This window comes from Mustela lutreola, chromosome 17, assembly GCF_030435805.1.
Source record: "Mustela lutreola isolate mMusLut2 chromosome 17, mMusLut2.pri, whole genome shotgun sequence".
Lineage (NCBI taxonomy): Eukaryota > Metazoa > Chordata > Mammalia > Carnivora > Mustelidae > Mustela > Mustela lutreola.
The window spans coordinates 38,284,111-38,304,179 of NC_081306.1; the positions used below are offsets into that span (position 1 = coordinate 38,284,111).

General features: G+C 60.4%; 1 protein-coding gene across 1 annotated transcript; it reads right to left on the reverse strand.

Moving 5' to 3' along the window:
* Positions 1 to 269: 269 nt before the first annotated feature.
* Positions 270 to 19,110, reverse strand: ZNF316 (zinc finger protein 316). Its single transcript, XM_059154273.1, has 6 exons — positions 18,982 to 19,110; positions 14,866 to 15,245; positions 14,571 to 14,692; positions 13,647 to 13,773; positions 13,032 to 13,145; positions 270 to 5,745 (listed from the first exon to the last, which is right to left on the reverse strand). The coding sequence occupies exons 2-6, from the start codon at positions 15,215 to 15,217 to the stop codon at positions 3,419 to 3,421; spliced, it is 3,042 nt and encodes a 1,013-aa protein (XP_059010256.1). The 5' UTR covers positions 15,218 to 15,245; positions 18,982 to 19,110; the 3' UTR covers positions 270 to 3,418.
* Between the last annotated feature and the right edge of the window lie 959 nt (positions 19,111 to 20,069).

The following is a 20,069-nucleotide window of genomic DNA, read 5'->3' on the forward strand; positions in this document are numbered from 1 at the left end:
GAGGTAGTTCTGTCCGGTAGGAAAGAATGTCCTAATGTATTGTTAAATGGGGGGGGGGGCAAGTTGCAAGGGGACATGTAAAGTATGTCCAGTGGTGAGACGCTTCCATTGCATGGAAGAAATGTGCTCCCACAGCTCCTGCCCCACTCTGGTGCCCCGTGGCGGGATGTGGTGACTCTATAGGACGTAAGTGTGCACGTAACACATTTTGTTGTACTGCTGGGATTTTTACAACTAGCATGTATTTTATAATCAGGAAAAAAATTAAATAATGAACAAGGATCATAAAGCTTTATTTAATAAATATCACCCCAAAATGTCAAAATACTTTATTCCATTCGTAGCCAATTAGAGAAAGAAAAAAGAAAAAGAGTTAGAAGGAGGTGTGTGAAGAGATCAAGTGAAAGGGTCAGGAGCGAGGAAGGAGGCTGGAGAAATGCAAGCAATAGAGAAATGGGAAAATAACAAAAGAAAGGGGAGGCCAGAGAGGGTTCTCGGAGCCTCAAAGCTTTGGAAGTACCACCTTGCACAAGTCACATCTCCTGGGGGCTTCCACTCCTTGGCAATGTTTGAAGATGCCTCCCAAATGGCCCCAGATTCCCCCAAATTGATACTCAGGGGAAATCAATCAGGGACTCCAGAAATTTGGAAGTCGTCTCAAAGCCAGGAAGACTGTCTACTTTTTTTTTTTTTTTTTCCTATGACCATCAGGATTGGGTCGCCCCCTCCCCCGCCCCCCAAATAAAAAGGAATTTGGCCGCACAACGATAAGCTCTATCAGGGGATAATTTACCTTTTCTGAGTAGACTTTAAGATCCTCAAGGCCATCAATTTGTAACTAGGTCTTAACATCCATCTGTCACTCAAAGTGTTTTTTTTTTAACTGAAACATTGGGTTCTGCTCTGATGCCTCCAAATCACATCTGAAAGAGAATTTACTTCATAGTTCATATTTTCCAAATCCGTGGGCCAAGAATGGGAGGTCAGATCTCATTGTGGGGACCTCATGTGGTGAGAAGAATGGAGTCAAGAAATCAGTACAAAGGAAGGAGATTGGGGGGTAACAGGAGGCGCCCTGTGCCCTGGCACAGAGCAGAGGAGCCCAGACAAGCCTACGAAACATCGAGGCCTCTGAGGAAACGTCTGTGACTCAGCATGTGTCTGGACCCCCGGAAGGGGGACCTGGCCCCTCTCCTCTGACCTCAGAAAGGCTGGAGAAAACAACCCTAAGCACAGGAAGGTCCCAAGATAGGCGTGTTACAAAGTTTGTGGCAGTGTTGGGGGGCCCGTTGGGGACTCCCGGAAAGACTTGGTAGACACAGGCAGCAGGAGCCAAAGCTCATCTTGGGCTGACTCCTCACGGGCCATTTCTAGTCTCTGAAAGAACTCGGAACTCCTAAAAAGAAGTTTTTTTGTGTTTCTTTTTGTTTGCAGAAAAAAAAGGCCCAAGACCTTGCAGAGCCTCCCTGAGGGCACTAAGGAGCAGCACAGCATGGAATCCAGTCAGAGAGCTCATTTCTCCAGTCTTTATTAAAGCTAGGTCCTCCTGCTGATGGCTCCTGGCCAGGGCAGAAGCAGCTGGGGCCCAGGGCAGCACCAAAGGTACGAACTCTGAGGAGTGTGCAAGGCGGGGAGGAGCACAGAGCCACACCCCAGCCATGTGGGGCTACACTGCCTTGAACTTGGCCCCTGAGGTTCCTGTCCCACAGGGAGAGGAAAGAAAGTGAGGACAGGGAAGGCATCACCCAGCACTGCTGACGCCTCCAGGGACCCCTGCCCTCCTCAGCACCCACACCACCCCACCACCGCACCCAGCCAGGCGAATTCTTACCGCCACCATCCACGCCACGCCCCCTTCCCACCCACTGACTACTGCGCCTCCTACCCCGCCCCCAGCCCCAGCAGTCTGGCTGCTGGCTCTCCCAAGGCCATGTCTACACTAAAACAGAAGGAACTAGGTCTAAAAGGGAATGCGGTTGCTTCAAAATCTGTTTTCTGGCCCCATTCACTGGCCCACAAGGCATTCAGGGAGGGAAGGATCTCATGTGAGCCATATTTCAGCTGCCTGCCCAGTGCCTCCCAATGGCCCAACCCAGAGGGCGGGGTGCCCGCCAGGCGCAGGATTTGCATAGCTGGGTGCCTGGCCTGTCATTGAGCCACAGGCTCAAGTCCACACCCCCGCAGGTGGACTTCCGCTGTACAGACTGCCCACCCTGTGACGTGGGATTCTAAACAGAAACACTGCTTGCTTCTAGTACAGAATAACAACAGAAGCAGCATTCAAGGGACCCATAGGCATCACAGGGCCCTAGCCCCGTAGGGATGTGAAAATTGATCCTGCTGCTAACCTGTCACTTTACAATTGGTCATTAAACCTAAATAAGCACTGGGCTTAGAGGACAGGGGCCCATGTGTCTGACTGCTCCAGGGAAGGTGGCGGCCCAGGAAGTTGAAGGCTGGGGCCATGGCCGTAGCAGCCAGCAAGGGGCCCCCAAGGATCTCTGAGTGTGCCACCTCCAGCTGCTTAGAGGTGAGAGTACTGAAGGACTCAAAGGGGGAGGCGGAGACCAAAACCGGCCGGGGCAGAATTAGTGCCTGGTGCTCAAGTGGGGTGAGAGTGAGTGACCCTCCCCCCAGAATAAGGCTTCAAACTCCCTCAGGACCCTGGAACACCTGCAACCCCTCCGCCTGGGGCCACAAATTTGGTTTCTGGCTTTTTCTCCTCCTCCCAGATTCCTCAGGCCATACAAGAGATGGAAATAAATATCCACAGTAGACAGAATAAAAGCTTTCCCAGTCGCATCTCTGTCCCCCCTCGGTAGGGAAGAACATCGTCCTCCGGAAACCCAGAAGGCTTCCCCTAGCCCTGCGCAGTCCTTAAAACTTCCCGGACACATTCAAATGACCACAAGGTCCCTGAAGTCCCTCACTGAGGAATGGGAAGAAGTCGTCAACCAAACCCACTGGAGGAGCCCGATGCTCTGCCCTCGACCACCCCACCCTCCCCTCGACGCAAGGGCTCCCCCTCCCTCGCTGTACAACCCACTTACAGACTAGACTCATCGGCCGCCGGTCCCCCAGGCCACCCAAATCGGAATCCGAGTGAAATAAATAACCTCGCCTGCCATCCCTACCGCGTGGGATGCAGCAGTCTCGGTGAGGGTGGCCGGCCCCTGCCCTCGCCTCCTCCGCGCGTGGCTCTCCTCTCCCCACGCGCCCCCTGGACGGCCGGACGAGCTCAGCGGCCCGGTTTCCCGGAGCCGGGCAGGAGGGGCACCCGAGGTTGGGGCGGGGGATGCGGTGCACGGGGGGCTGAGGGGAAGGCACCGCACCAGGACTGGGATCCTCAGCACCCCGAGGCCAGAGGAGCAAGGGGGCCGGCGGCCCGGCGGGCTGCGCCTCCGTCGGCCTCAGGCCATCACAGGATGCTCTCTTCGTAGGCGCCCGACGGCCCCGCGAAGGGGGCCGTGGGCTCAGAGCCGAAGCTCGTTCCGCCCGCGAACTCTAGCAGGGTGCTGCCGCGCTCCCCCGGCCCGCTGCCCGCGCCTGACGTCCCCTTGGCGGGGGCCTCGGTCTTGGACGCGGGGGCCGCCGGCGCGGAGCCGGGCGCGCCGGCCGCCCCGCGGTGCGTCTTCATGTGGGTGAGCAGGTGCGAGCTCTGCGAGAAGCGGCGGCCGCAGTTGGCGCAGGCGTAGGGCCGCTCGCCCGTGTGCGTGCGCTGGTGCGTGACGAGCACCGAGCGCTGCGAGAAGCGCTTGCCACACTCGGGGCACGGGAAGGGCCGCTCGCCGGTGTGACCGCGCCGGTGCTTGGCCAGGTTGGAGCGCTGCGCGAAGCCGCGGCCGCAGTCCGAGCAGCGGAAGGGCTTCTCGCCGGTGTGCGTGCGCCGGTGCCGCTTGAAGTCCGAGCTGTGGCCGAAGCCCTTGCCGCAGTCGGGGCAGCGGTGCGGCTTCTCCTCGGCGTGCGCCCACTGGTGCCGCGTCAGCGCCGCGCTCTGGCCGAAGCGCCGGCCGCACTCCCCGCACGCGTAGGGCCGCTCACCCGTGTGCGCGCGCCCGTGCGCCGTCAGGTGCGCGCGCCGGCTGAAGCCCGCGCCGCACACGCCGCACACGAAGGGCTTCTCGCCCGTGTGGCCCCGCACATGTGCCGCCAGGTGCGAGCCGCGGGCGAAGCGCGCGCCGCACTCGGGGCACGGGAAGGGCCGCTCACCCGTGTGCGTGCGGCGGTGGCGCGCCAGGTGCGAGCCGTACACGAAGCTCTTGCCGCAGTCCGCGCAGCGGTGCGGCCGCTCGCCCGCGTGGTAGCGCTGGTGCTTGGCCAGCGCGGCGCGGCGCCCGAACGTCTTGCCGCAGTCGGAGCAGATCCACGGGCTCTCCTCCTCGGCCAGCGCGGCGGGCGCCGGCTCGCCCAGCAGTCCCCCGACGGCCGGCGCAAAGGCGCGAAGCCCGCCGCCGCCCCCGGCCCCTGGCCCGCCACCGCCGAAAGGGTCGCAGGCTAGCCCCGCGCCCTCCACCAGGGCGAGCCGGCCCCCCAGGGGGACCGGCAGGGGACGCCCATCGGCCGGTAGCCGCTCCCCGAAGTCCGGGAGGCCCAGGATCGGGAAGCTGTCCGGGTGCAGCCAGGACTTGGGGTGCACGGGAAAGTGGAAGCCAAGTGGGTGCGAGGAAGGGCCTTCGCCCTCCCCCAGGCCGTTGCCCAGCTCGAGGAACCGTCTGTCCGGCTCGGGGTCCTCCTTGCTCCCGGGGGTGGGCCCCACTGCCGCCGCCGCCGCCACCTCCTCTCTAGCCTCGACCTCGGCCTCTCCATCCACCTCGCCGGCCTCGGCCTCCTCAGGCCCCTCTGGCCCGGCCTCGGCCTCTTCGGGCCCTGGCACGGGCACCGTGTCGCAGGGCTCCCGCCGAGGGCCGTCTCCGCTGGGCTCTGTGCAACCGCCGCCGCGCCGGTGGCGCTGGAAGTCGGCGCGCAGGCGGAAGGCCTGGCCGCAGTCGGGGCAGCAGTGTGGCCGGTCGGCCGTGTGCACCGCCTGGTGCCGCGCGAGCGCCGAGCTCTGGCTGAAGCTGCGGCCGCAGTGCGGGCACGGGTAGGGCCGCTCGCCTGTGTGTGTGCGCTGGTGCGTGACCAGGTAGGAGCGGCGCCCGAAGCCCGCACCGCAGAAGGCGCAGCGGTAGGGCCGCTCGCCCGTGTGGATGCGCCGGTGAGTGACCAGGTGTGACTTGTAGACGAAGCGCTTGCCACAGTCCGGACACGGGAAGGGCTTCTCTCCCGTGTGCGTGCGCTGGTGGATGGCCAGGTGCGAGCGGTACACGAAGCCTTTACCGCACTCGTCGCAGCCGAAGGGCTTGACGGCCGCGTGGTAGCGCTGGTGCTTGGCCAGCCGGGACCGGTGCGGGAACACTTTGCCGCACACGTCGCATGTGGTCTCGGGCCGCCCGGCCGGGGCAGCCACAGTGGCAGGGAACGCCCAGGGCGCCAGCAGGCTCGCGCCAGGCTCCCGGCCCTGCAGGAAGGGCTTCGCCTCTGGCCCCTCGGCCAGGCCCCCGAGGCCCCCGGGGTCAGGACCCCATCCCTCCAGAGTCTGCGCTGAATCCGAGTCATCGGGGCCCCACGTCCCAGGAACGTCCCCCACGCCGTAGGCCGCTGACCAGAGCCCCGGAGGCTCGTTTTCTTCCTCCGCCACCTCCGCCAAGAAGTCTTCATCCTCCTCCTCCTCGTGGTCGTCCAGGTCGTCAGTCCAGAACCAGGCCCCTGAGGGGACAAAGGAAGGCCCGAAGGGAGAAGTAAGAGGAGGCCAGGACAACCCCTTGCAGGCTCCTCCCTAGCGAAATCACACTTGGGCGGGACCCCAAGCTCCCCTGGCCTCCATCCCCAGTTTCTGGACAGGATGCCTCTCTGGTCCACAAGGACCCATTCCAGCATCCCTGGGGCAGTAGAGCCACTGCCTCCCTCAGTTAGGAGGAAGGCTGCAGACAGGAGAAATGTGCGGGCGGGTGTCCCTCTTAAGGGAGGCCAAGATTACTGCTCACTCTATCCTCCAATGGCACCAATTCACTAATTCCTCTGGCAGATCTCCAGGGCTTGCTGCCCTGCTGAGGAGCAGGAACACTACAAAACTGGTCACCTAAGCTCACAACAGCGGTCCTGTACCCAGGAAAAGAGAGACCCCTGAGCTGTTCTCCCCAAAACCCCTATGTCTTCCAGAGCATTCCAGCCCCGCCCTGCTCGGTCCAAGCCCAGCAAGTCTCCAGGGCCAGCACAGCCCCAAGGTCCTGCAGCTGAGGACCTGCCTTTGTAAGCACCTGGGCTTTGCTCGGCATCCCTTCCCCTCGGAGTCCTTCTCCACCAGCCTCAGGCTGCCCAGCAGACGTGGGTCTCCTTCCGACTCTCGGAGCAGAACCTGACAAGGCTGCCTTGAGCCCAGGAGACCTGGAGGGGCCGCTGGGCCCTAGCTCCCTGCGCTCATCCACAGCCCAAGCTTCCCTGTAAGCCACCCCAAAGCCTGGCTTTTTCTGAGTGCCTGTGCATTCGGGAAACAATCCCAAGCTGGTTAAGGTGAACTGCAAGCACTTTCCTATCCCAGAAGGCCAAGGACACTGCCCCCCACTCCGCCACCAAGGTCTTAACAGCTCTCCACCTCCTCCACCAAACTGACCTCTCCCTTCAGGGCAGAGTGTGGATATGGAGTTGGCCTGTAGGGTTTTCTAGTTTGGAAAATGGGGTGCTGATGCGCTTGTCATCATACTCAGGAGGGAACTACTGTTTATGGGACAGGCACAAAGTCTCGTAAGGAAGAGAAGGGAGAACGCTGACCCACGGTGGCCCCAGGTGTTCCAAAGCACCTGTGTGCCCACTTTCTCACGCACACTCTGCCCCGTGTGTGTCCACAGTGGTCGCACACCGTACTGCCGACCGCTCCAGAATACTAGCATCTGGAAGGTTTAAGCTCCAAGGGTGCAAAACCCCTCTCCTGCCCCACCTGGGTCCCCCACGGAAACTGTGGCCGGTGTCAGGCATCACCTGGCTAGATGAGCCTGAAGGACCGAGTCCCGCCCCCGGAGGCAGGTCGGGGCCCAGGAGGGCTGCCCAGCCTGGCTCAGCCCTCGCCCTGTATTCTGTATGGCACTATGCATGTACGGTGACATGGTCACAAGGGAAAACAGCACAGCATGGGGGGAAATAAAGGCAGACACACAACTGTTCGGGCATGATTGCGGCTACGGAAAAAAAAACACGCGTCATTTAAAGGCATACAGAAACGGGTTATTTTATTTTTTTGTAATTGCATATTCAAGTTTTCTACAGTTATAATATTATACTGTTATAATAAAAATAAGCTTTAAAATAAGAGATGAAGTTTGCTGAACTACACTCAGTTTATCTCCAGCTGTCACCCAGGGCCACGAGTGGGTGACATGAAGTGGCTGGTCCCTGGCACAAGCACAGAAATGGCCCAGCTCCTCCCTGGGAAGCTCAGAGCACCCCCGTGAGACGAGAGGGTCTGGTGCAGAGACAGGCGGGTCAGCAAATATTCAGGTCAGCTGGGAATTCTTCCCATGAGTCTCAGAAAGAATTTTAGCACAAGAATTTGTTAGTTTGAATTAGAGACTCGCCAAGGCAGAGGGAGTTCAAGCTAAGGAACAAGTTCACTGTCTTAGTGGGGTTAGTGTGTACCCCAAGGCCCAGCCCAGGGTCATCCCTGCTGGAGACAAAGTAGACACGCAGGCCAAATGAGGGCCCGCCAACAGGCCACCTCAGCCACTCAGAACTGGGAAGGGTGGGCGAGGTCCCAGTGACTTACCCACAACACCTCTTCCTTGGGGTCTAGGAGCAGCAGAAAGCCCCCCACACACTGGGAAAGGTGAGCCCTTACCCAACCTCCACCTCAAGCCCCTGCAGAGGGGAGCAACACAGCTGGCACAGCCACTTGTCCAGGAGTGAGAAAACACTGAGCACATGCCAAGGTGGTGGGGAGCACGAGTGACACCCAATGTGGGGCAGTAAGGGCAGCTGTGTCCTGGGCAGTCAGGGCCGGCTGCACCCCACGATCGCCGGGAGGAGCAGGGCCACTGGAGGGGGAGGCAGACAAAGACCAGCCTGCCCCAAGACTGGGTTCCATTCCCTTCTTTCTGTCACCAAAGTGGGTCAGGGTCTGGAGGTGGGACCCTGGAGTGGGGGTGTCCAATGGAAGGGTCTCTGGAGGTTCCCAGGGAGTTTGCTGGAATCCAAGTGAACACTTACCAGGTCTGCTTGTGAGCCGAGAGCCAGGGCAGAGAATGCTTCTACAAGGTGGGTGAGGGGACATACTGTAACAGTGGCCCATAGGGTCAAACACAGTTGCTCCTTTCAGAACGCACAGGGACAGGGTAGAGAAGAGGACCCTGGGAAGTGGGAAGCTGCTGTCTCATCTCTCTGAGACATTTGCTCCCAAGGACTATGACCCTGGGTGATGATTAGCTAGGCTGAAACCAGTGCTCTGAGGCCCGATGACAATCCCAGGGCCTGAGCAGTAGCCTTGTCAGGAGAGCCCCCAAGGCACCTCCAGTAAATGCCCTACCAAGGCTCTAATCACAAGACCTCGGAGAAGATGAAAGCCCCCGAGCCACGCGGGGGGCTTTGACAGATACACGACAGACACACGACGTCCTGAGAACCGTGCCACCATTTTCTATGACTCGCACCCCCAAGCCACCTCTGCCCCTGTCAGCGAACCCGGAGGCCTGCCCCCGGGCCCACCCTCACCTGGGGCCCCTGGTGAGTCAGCTCCGACTAATAAACCCATCTCTGCTGTCAACACCAGCGCCAACTCTGCCATCCAGACCCAGAGACTCGAGGTGCATTTGCGGAGAGCCCCCCACCCCCCCGAGGGACAGTTACAAGGCGAGGATGTGGACAGGGTTGGCGTGCCCCAAGGTGCAGGTGGGCTCCTGCCTCAGGAGCTGCTGGCCAGCTGCCCTTCCTTCCCACTGAGCAGGAGTCTGGTAACCAGGCCTGTATTCAAGCGTGAGGGAGGCGGCAGCTCCCGACAGGGCCAGGTCTCTGTGCTGGGCTCTGTCCTCCGAGCACAGGGCCCGTCCCCCATCACTGGCTAGTGACCTCTCGCCTCAGTCTCCTCATCTGTACTATGAGTATAATATCAAGGAAGAGCTACTAACAGGAGCCTGAGGCCCGGCTCTCCCTCACTTGGAAAGTTTCCTGGTTCCTTGCCCTTCTGCCTACACCATGCCCAGGGGGCGGAGGCAAGAAGGGACCCAAATGCCTTCTCCTGGCTCAGACAAAAAAGGGGGATTCAGGGACACCCAGGGCCCCCTCAGGGGTGTGGCAAAGGCAGGGAAGGTCCACGCTAGGGACTAATATTCCCCTGACCCCAGTTTTCCCTTGGCTGACAGCCCAGCTCAGGTGCTCAGCCCAGGTGCCCAGCCCAGGTGCCCAGCCCAGGTGCTCACAGGCTGTGTGAGGTAAACACCACCTGCCGGCTGGGGCCGGGCCTGCAGCGCACGGCCGCTCCTGACCTCCACCTCTCCAGAACCGCTGACGGTGCTCACCAACCCTGAGATTCCCCCACCTTGGTGTGAAATTTTCTGTCCCTCCTTTCCCGGGTCATCTTTAAGCAGGTGTAAGCCTGCATGCCGTATTTCTCTTCCGTCCTCCGCCCTCACACGAGGGGGAGGAACAGCAGCCAAGGAGGAAGGGGATCAGCCGCCAGCCCCGCTGGGTGCCAGGCCCGCGCCAGGCACCGTGGAGACAGCACAGGGTAGACAATACCCAGTGCCAGCTCTTACAGAGGAGGCAGGCAGCAGCAGACAGGAAATGAGGAAGCAAACATCTAGCCAGGACTATTTCAGACAGTGCTGTTTGCTCTACATGCAGGGAACATCCTGGAGTAATGCCGGAGGGCATGTTCCTGAAGTCTGTGTGTTCAGGAACACATGACTCAGTGGGGGTCCTAACAGCGGAGCCAGCCACACAAAAGGCACTCCTGGCAGGGGAAACAGCAGGCACAAAGGCCCTGAGGCAGGCTTGAAGAGAAAGGTTGTCTGTGGGGCCGAGCCTGAAGAGCTAAGGGTGGAGATGAGCCTAGAGGGGCAGCGGCCTCAAGGCCACAGCAAGGCCCAGATGCTGTGCCAAGTTCATGGGGAATCCCCTAGAGGAAAAGGCAGAGGCAGCTCGGGAACACCTGTGGCCACAGGCCTGCTGGCCTCATGAAAGCCTGGGACAGGATAGAAAGAGGAAGGCAGAGTGACAAGGACTAATCAGGCACAGAGCCACTGGCACTCAGGTGTCAAGGACACTGCAAGAGGGGACTGAGGTAGGAGAAGTCCCCTCAGGTTCAGGTTCACTCTGAAATGACCATCACAGAAGTGGAGCGATCAAGGGTACGGATGGACAAGCAGATAAGGTGAGGGCTGGAGAAGGAAGCTGAGGACGGGCAGCATTGACGTAAGCTCTGGCCACGGTCTCCTAGAGAGAACAGAAGACGACGCAGGACCATCCTGGTCTTGGGAACAAGCGAGGGCAGGTGCAGAAGCAGCCAGGAAGGCAGCTGAGAAATCAGAGGCCAAGAGGGTCCACCTCAGAGAGCAGAAAGCCAACCCAACAAGGACACGAAGCCGGACCACCGGCCCCAGGTGGTGGTGGCAGCATCCTCAGGAGGTGTGACGTCAGCCGGCAGTGCAGCTGTGGCCAGGAAATGGGGTCCCGCCACCAACAGGGGACCTGGCGGGCGACTACACGGGGCTATGGCAAACAGGAGCGAGGTGCTGCTATCCAAGCCAGGCGAGGAGAAAGGCACAGGAAGTGGGGCCGAGGAGAGCGCAGTGTGCAGGGCTCACGGCCTACGGTGGAGGGGCCGAGCCCAGAGCCGGAAGGGCAGAGCAGGGGACTTTGGTCAGTACGGCAGACGGGATGGGGCGTCTGAGGGGGACAATCTGGCCAGAGTCCAAACCTTTTGGCCCAGTTCTTCAAAAAGCACAAGAGGAGTACACTGGTGTTTTGCCAGGCTACAGTCTAGAGATCCAGAAACTCTGTCGGGCCCAGGACCGCTAGCATCTGCCCCATCCAGAGCCAGCAGTTCTCAATTCTCAACAGACTCGGCCACACAGAAATGAGTAACGGGGAGAAGACCTTTAGCAAACAGACTACAGTCATCGTTAAGAAAGGCCTTAGACGGCGTGCCTGGGGGCTCCGTCAGTTAAGTGGCTTGCCCTTGATTTCAGCTGAGGTCACCGTCTCGGAGTCCTAGGATCAAGCCCTGCATCAGGCAGGGGAGTGGGCTTGAGGATTCTTTCTCTCTCTCTCTCTTTCCCTCTCCCTGTGCCCCCGCCCTGTTCTTGCACACACACTCTGTCTCTCTCAAATAAACAAATGAACAAATAAATAGATGTTAAAAGAAAAAAAAGGCCTCAGATGGGTTTGCCCTACCTGAGCTGACCCCCGCAGACAGGGATGTCTCTAAAACTATGCCCAGGGCCTGCACCGACCTCGGGCTCGCCGGGTGGCAAGCGGCGGGGATAGGGGGAGCACTCGAGGCCATGCAGCCCTACTACAGCAGCAAGGCAGAGGAAGACAGGGAGGCACTGGCCCAGCTAGCCAGCCTCCTCAGGGTGCTGCCGACCCCACCCAGGTGCACAGGTCACATTGTGGGGACCACCCACACCGGAACCTGCAAATACCTATACTCCACGACCCTCCAAGAAGCGCGGAGAATGGGGGCACACCTATTAACATGATGAGAGACTGGCAAAGACAGGCCCATGGCCCCTTTATCTGCAGGTGGCTTTTCTGAGCTCTGCCCATAAGCAGGGCCCACCTCCCACTGAGAGCCCTTGAGAAACATCCCCTCTGTCCCAGACTCGTCCCGGAAGCAGCTGCCATGGTCTTGCCAGCCAGAGCCCACCCAAGTCCGAAGCCCAGGAACGATTCCCAGAGAGATCCCCACAGCACATGGAGAGCCAGGACGGGAAGGCTGTCCAGTGACACCACGGCAAGCGAGCCCTGGGGCTGGGCCCAGCTTTCAAAGTCAGCGTCCTCAGCTGCGAGGTCAGCTGGCTGCCTGTGCCCTGCTACCGCACAGGCTTGTCGCCAGGATACAGAGTAAACGGGAAAACACTTCGAAGAGTCCACTTGCAGGCACAGTAACATGGTCTGTGTTTCTCTGTGTTTTTATTTTAAAACACGTCCATAAGCTACTCTGAGTCTATCCAGGTCCGTGATTGGCAAGAGCCACCAGTGGGGGACGTCACTCAAGCCCCCAGGCAGATACACCCTCCAGGATCTCTCCCACACACTGAGCCCGACTCACAGACCTCGTGAGGCACTGCCACAGAAGCAACAGTCCCACAGAAGCAACAGTCCCACATCCTCTGCTTGGAAATCATGAATTTCGGTCCATACTTCATTCTCCATGTGAGCAAAGAGAAGCTCAGAGGCTTAGAGAAACACCCAGAACCACATGGGCAGTCCCCAGGGAAATTTGCCACCCTTGAACACACCCTGAACGCTTCCCTCCAAAATCTCCTTTCTGGAAGGGGCAAAGCTGCGCACCCAGGCCGAGGCCTGTCCCCCAGACCCTCTGCTCAGAGACAGCCCAGTGGGTGCAGAAGCCACAGGACCAGTTCAAGTGTGGGAACCAGAAAGGCGGGTTTCTCTCAGCCAGAGTCTGCCCAGCTCCTGCAACTTACTTTCTCTAAGCCAAACACTCAACAAATGGCCCTCACTTACAAAACACAAAAAACAATCAGAGGCTCCAAGGCAGGGACAGGGACATTTTCCAAGGCTCCTAAGAGAAACCTGTGGGTCCTCTAAGGATTCGCCAACCTTGGACGTCCATGGGCTAGAATGGACCCACGGACCCATTCCATGGGCCACAAAGGCAGAGGTTAGCCCATGGCGGCCTCCCTGTCTCCACGTGGCCCACTCCACATCCTGGACCACCAGCACCAAGGCCACGGCACAGGGCTAAGATCAAGGCCAAAGTCTGGCAAAGCTCTGAGGAGCTGTGTCAGCAGAAACCCCACGAGATTCCATCTCCCACTCACCTGTGTAGACGCCAGTGACAATGTCTCCTTCCTCAGGACGGGGGCTATCTGGGACCCAGGGTTCCTCCCCTTGCTCCAGCCGGAAGATCAGATCCGGCTTGGGGATTGGGTATCCTGGCCAGGAGGAAAACAGCCGGCGGCTGCAGGGCTGCGCTGGGCAGGGGCCCCCCTCGCCCCACATGGTGCCACCCCCGCCGTGCCAACCGGCTCCTCACTCTCCCTTCCCTCTTCTCCATCCTTCCTGGACCAGCCCTCCCGGCTCCCAGCCTCCCCCCTGGGAAATCCCACATTCACAAGTCTAGACTTTTGCCCTGGTACCCGCAGCGGCCCTGCTGAGCCCCTCCACACGCTTCCATCTCCTCCAGCACCTGACTCCTCACCCTGGAGGCCTCTGGGGAGCAGACGGCAGAGACCGGAGCCGGATGGGCGGCTCCCACAACACATCCACCGGCTCGCGGCACTGCTGGACCACAGTGGAGACCCCGCGCCCTAGGACTTCCCCAAAAGGCAGGCTGGCTCCAGGACCCCCTTCTCCTAGACCCTGTGGCTTCAGAAGCCACTCTCTCAAACGGCTAGGCTGTCTGCACCCATCATACCGAAAGCCTTCCTGCTTACCCAAGGACACCAAGATCCCATAGTTTTCCTGCATGACGTCCTTGTAAAGGTCCCGCTGGTCTGCGTCCAGCCTTTCCCATTCCTCCAAGGAGAAGTACACAGCCACATCTTCAAAGGTCACCAGCCCCTGGAAAACAGAGCCCTGGCCGCTGCCCTAAGCTGCCCGAGGTGGTGGGGAGGGGGGAGCCCCGAGAAGGCGAGCAACAGGAAGTCTCTTGAAGAAGAGGTGACTGTGGTCCTGCAACACAGAGCTCGTGGGGACACAGCCCAACATCCCGTCACTGACAGGCGACCAAGCCTGGCAGCGGGCCTGAAAGGCAAGGACCCCATTTCCACTCGGAGATTAGGAACCCAGGCTCCGAGCGGGCAAATGCTCAGCATGTGGGAGGTGGAGCCACGACTCACACTAAGGTCAGAAAACAAGTAAGCTCAAGTCTGTGCCCGTGCAGGGAGGCTGTGTCCTCCCCTCCTTACTGTCCAGCTGAAGACAGTGGTCACATCAGCAATGTGAGGGCCCATGCCTGGGTGCATGAGTGGCACTGACTCAACTGACCGTGGGCTCTGGCGTCCAGTCTGACTGGGCTCGGCAGGAAACCCGGGCCTGGACGGGTGACAGGCCCTCCAGGTATGGGGTCATGGCGCAGCCAAGGGAGGGGCAGTCAACATTCTCAGGACGTGATGGCCTGGGAAGGGTCGGACCCCAGGAAAGTGGAACCATGTCCCATGGGCTTGGGGCTAGAGACCCCCAGTCGCTTCTTGCTACCCCGTCTCTGCTCACAGCCTGAATTAGCCCTGAGGACCACAGAGTCTCTGCTTTGCCCACAGGGATCTCCGGAATACCAGGCGCCGAGATTCCCCCCTTCCCCCCGCCCCGCCCCAAGCAAACCCCGCCTGGTTAACTGAGCTCCAGAGACAGCAGCTCACCTGAGATCCAGCTGTCAAGGAATCGTCATCCTCCTCCTGCTCTTCCTCCTCCTGCTCTTCCTCCTCCTCCTCCTCCAAGTCCTCATCCCTAGGTGTGGCTGGAAGCCAGGTGGCCTGCCACGCTGAGGGGAGGATCGCTTAGGGGCCTGCCTACGCCATCAGGCCTCGCTGCCACCGTCCCCTTTGCCCGGACAGCAAGCAGGGTCCGGAGCTCCTGGCTCCTCCTTGGGCGATGGTGGCGCCACCTGCCCTCCCCTGCTGCCCCCTCCCCCAGGAGCCGCTTCCTTTTTCTTACCCTTTTCCTGCAGAACTGGGGACTTGGCATCACCGCCACGGCCAAGGCACTCCTGGGTCCCCGAGGTCAGACTCCGCTCCTCGGCCACCACCTCCTCCATGGCCTCGTCCTCCTCCAGCTCCACCTCCACCTGGTCCACGGGCCCGGCCCGCCCCCCCTCGCCGTCCCCCCCCACCTCCTCGCCCTCCCCTTCTTCCGCGGCGATCTCCTCCTCCTCCTCCTCCTCTATCTCCACCTCTTCCCCCTTTTCTTCTTCCTCTTCCTCCTCCTGAGCAGGAGCCCATTCCAGCCCATCCCCCGCCTTCGCCAGCTGTGCGGCTGGTGCGTCTGGAGTTGAGCGCAGGGCTGCCATCTTCCCCGGAGGAGAGCCTCAGCTCGGCCTGAAACACAGACAGGCGGCAGTGACCAGCTGCCCACCGCACACTCACGTGCGACGCTCGAGCCTTGCAGCGTCCCGCGGGAGGCAGGCTTCAGCGCCCCCACTCGACAGTAATGCCGCCAAGGCTGAGAGACGACCAAGGCTCTTTCCACAGTCTCACATGGCACAACTGGAACATTCTGTACCCAGAGAAAGTAACCACAGAGTCCCTCTCCGTGACCCCATTATGCGGTCTCAGGTATTCCTTGTCAGCATTTATGTGCTGGATATGAACCGCCGCGCTTTCTTGCAGTAAATCAGGGATTTAGCCTGGGTCTTTATCCTCAGGGGCCATGAAAACAGGGAGTCCAGGCAACATGGCCGAGAGTGGCCCACATTTGGCTGAAAGAGCTGAGCGCAGCCTGGGAGGTACGGCCCACCTGACATACAGGGGAAAATGCTCGCCCAGCTCTCAGCACCCACGCTGTGCCAGCAGGGGTGAGGGAGGAGAGGCCTGGGCACGGGCAGGTGTGTAATGAGACCGGTGGTCTTATTCGCCACTGCTGGGAAGGCCAGCAGGTCAGGCTCCTGCTGCCAGAAGCAGCACACCAGAGGTGCTGAGTGTGGGTCACCTTCTGTGTCTCCCTTGCCCCTCACTCCGCCCAGAGCATCTGGAGATAGTTCAACCGATCACGGAGATCTGGTTCATCGCTGCAGAAGCGACAATGATCTAAAACACCCTGTGACATCTCTTCAAGTTTAAGGATAAGAAAATCCCACCAGGACAGAACCACCAGTGCCCCAGTGGCTTACAAGGTCCTACTCATGCCACTGTCACAGCTGGGTCAGCCCAGGTGCTGGGCAGAGACATAGCCATGCGGCCGCATGGCCCAGAGCCAAGGGCTGTGGACCTGATGGACAGGAGGCTACAGGCCCAGGGGCCACTCCTCCCTCCCAGGTGAACGCCCTTTACCAGGAGGCCCAAGGCCAGAACAGGGCCACAGTTTTAACCAGTCCAAGGCTCCTTTTTGGGTGAACAGTTCCAAGCTGCTGCTTTAAATCCATACTTTAAAAATAAGGAACTTGGAGCGTTCATGAAGGCCTCCCAGAGACAACGTCCAGGTCCAGCGGCTGAACTGCATGGGCACCTAGATGCCACCTCTGTCCCACCCCTCATGCTCCCCTCTAGCTGACCGAATTGTGAATTCACAGTCACGGAACTCGGTGTCACAGGTGAAGAGCTATGCCTAGGTGGGCTGCCCCAGCCTCTCCCCAAAACCTACAGTTCTTGGCCTCCATAACTCTTTGGCCATGTGAAGGCATGGAGTATAGAAACACACGTGCCAAGCGCTACTCTAGCCACCTCCAGGAAGACGCAGCTGCCCTACCCAGCACTCAGGGCACTGAGAATGCTCAGCAAAGGTTTCCTAACTGCCACCCACCTCAGAATCCAGCAGAGGGCTTTCCTCACCCAGGCCTCAGGCTACAAATCCAGGCTGAACCCAGATGCCACCCCAAGCCCAGCCGAGCCGTCTCCTGCCTGGTCACCATCCAAAGCAGACTCCCACAGCAGGTCTGCTGTATCCAAGGACCCAGTCGCAACAGAAGAAAACCCCAGGGCTTTGGAATAAAGTGGCCCGGTGCTTGGTCCCAGCTCTGGACCTTTGCCGATCCTAGTCCCTTTCCCTGGAACTTGCTTCCCCTCTTCTTCTCTGATCCTCTGTGGGGAGCCTCCTGGGCCCCCGTTTCACCCAGTTCCCTGAACTCTATCCTCACGGCACCTCATTTTTATATATTCAAGGAACTGCCTCCTTACCACCTGTCTCCCCAAACACACAGTCAAGTGCGGGAAGACGGAAGTTCCCTTTGCTCATCCCAGAATCCCCCCATGTCAGACACAGAGTTAACGCTCAAATACTTATTAAGGAAGTGAGTCTAAAGTCTGTAATCAACGTGAAGCACATGAGATCTTAAAAATTCAGGGGCGCCTGGCTGGCTCAGTGAGTAGAGCATGCGACTCTTGATCTCTGGGTCATGAGTTCAAGCCCCGCACTGGGCGTAGAACTCACTAGAACAAAACAAAACACCTCAGTATTCTGGCCCCACTGCCACATTCCAGAATAAACTGATCACTCTTCAGGGTCCTTCCAAACAGAACCCATGCCAGAAGTACTGAGAGTCTCTGCCTTCAAAGAGGCTGGGGCCTGAAGTCCCTGCTCCCCAAAAATGCATGTGCTGGTGACCAGAGAAGGGAAAGTCTCAGCAGCTATGGGAGTTCAGCAGTCACCCTGCAGACAGAACTGTGACCTAGCACAGCCAGACACCTCACATACCCCAACCTGAAATCCAGAACAGAATCATTCTGGAAAACAGACTTCAGTCACTCAGGCACCAGATGCTTTCTGCCTCCCCATATGGCTGGGTGCTGGGCACACTCCCCCAGACCCACACGCTTTCCTTTCTTCTCTTTCCAGCCTGTCAGCCCACTGACACTCACTCTGCCTCCTTGCAGCCATCTGATTCTGGGTCAGAAGTCACAGAGGGTCAGGTAAGCAGCCTCATCAACATAAACCCCCACATCATCCCAGTCCTTTATTTTCCCGGGGGCCCCCATCCTAGGATACAGTACTACGGGTGCTTTACAACTGAGGATAACGAGACACCCTCCACGGAGGGAAGGGAGGACCACACGAACAGAAAAAAAAAGTTTGGGAACTGTTAGAAACTCTCCACAAAAGTCCCAAATTCAAGGAACCTACTTAGAGAAGGAGGAGAAATGTGTGGGTGCACATATATCTAGGCCTGGTCCCTCCCACACCCGTTATTCAAGGCCCTCCAGGTTTTTGTCTCCTCCAAGAAGCCTTCCCTCCTTGACTACTACAATCCTCACTGTGAGTCCATGGATCAGGCTGCCCTACCCTCCAGGATTTACTCCCGGATTTGCAGCTGGATGCGTGGGGCCATCCCAGCTCCCCCAGGCCGGCCCCTCACCATGCTGACTAGCTCCCCACATCTGCCAACACTTGTTGAGTCAAACTAAGTACCAAGGTCTCCCCACACAGGTGCAGCCAGGGGCCTGAACCTCCTGCACACCTCCCCTTCTTCCTATCCACCGAGTCCTCTACCGAAGGCCCGCCCCCTTCCCACTTATGTGGCCACATGGGGCAGCCCAGACCCTGCCCTACCCCAGGGATGGGTTCCCCTACGGGACTACCAGCAATAGAAGACAGCGCAGGAGCCCACCGGAGCTTCCACTGGCAGAGACCGAGGACCCAGACGAGGCCCCCAAGGTCACTGAGCAAGCTCATGGGGGCCCCCAGCCAAGCATTTCCATCTCTCCAGGGGGCAAGCTATCTGGCTTGGGTCTTCCCCAGAGGCGGTGGCGGTGACAGCCCCTTCTGGATGGGTGTGTCCCCGGGGGCGGCCACGGCCCAACCCCCGCCCCTAGGGCCTAGCCGGCGGCGGGCACCTCCCGAGGACTCGCGCGTGTCCTCCCCAGCCCGCCTGCTCCGCGCCGCCGGCCTCCGCCCGCCCCGGGGGGTCGGAGCCCGCCCCCTTCGGGCGGTCTGGGGCGGGGGATCCGCGGCCCGCCTCGGCCGTGGGCGCGGCCCCCGAATGCCCGGCCAGCGCGCCGCTCCGGCCCCGCCAGGCCCAGGCCGGGCCCCGCCAGCCCCGCGGCCTCCCGCGCCGGCGTGGAGAGGCGGTCCGACCCGGCCCCGCGCCCCGCGCCTGGCCACCCGCACCTGCCGCCCACTCACCGCGCGCGCGCCCCGGGCCGGCCGAGCCGCCGCCGGACGCCGGGGCCGGGCCGGGCCTGCGCGCCCCGCGCTACACAAAGTGACGGCCCCGGAGCTGCGCGGCGGCGGCGCGTGGGCACCGGAAGTGCCGCCGCCGGGCCCCGCCCCGCCCGCGCCCACGGGGGGCCACTTCCGGTCACGCGGGGTCGAGCGCGGCTCCCGGAGGGGGCGTGCGTGAAGGGCAAGGAAACGCCCCTGGTGCGAGGGAGGGGGCTCCTGGTCCGGGATCCCGGCCCCACCTCTGGGGACCCTGGTGCCCCACTCCTGGGAACTCCAGGGTCCTCTGCCCGGACCCAAGACCTCCACTCCTCCCCTGGGAACCCCAGCGCCCCCTTCTCTGACCTGAGATCCCGACTTCAGCCCGGACACCCAGCCCCGCCTGCCCGGACCCCAGAACTCCGACTCCTCCCCTGAGAACCCCAGAGCTCCCTGCTCTGACCCGAAACCCTGACTCCACCCCTGGACACCCCCCGCCCCCGCTCTGAGACCTGGGTCCTCCTTTGAAGATCCCGGCGACCCCTACCCCGAGACCGTGGCCCCAACCCCTGGACACCCCAACTCCGTCCTCCCCCTTGATTCTCCCCCTGAGATCCCTTGGCTCTGAGCCTAACCCCTTCCCAAGCCCAGTCGAAATTCCTAATTCAACCAACGTGCAGGGAGTGCAGACCGAGTGCTCGACCAGAGACAGACCCAAGCCCCAGTGATGGGTCGCTCTCCAGGTCCTGAGACCGTGGAGGTAGGCGATGACCTGTGGAGAGGCCTCGCGGTGGCTCTATCCAGTCCGCGGGCCATGACACCGGACAGGGACGAGGGCGACCCCTTGGAGGCGATGAGCAAGTGCGACTGCAGCAGGAGGGGCCGGTGTCCACTGCTCACCCGCCCTGCTTGCGGGACCACCAGTGCGTGCCGGACCAACGCTGCTAAATGAGAGCGTTTTACCCAGCAGCGATGGCGATGATGGCCCACTGAGAGGCAGTGGGCCGGGGCAGCCGAATGAATGCAATAGGGTCTCCGACTGGAGCGTCCCCTGGAGGGACCTGTATCAGGAT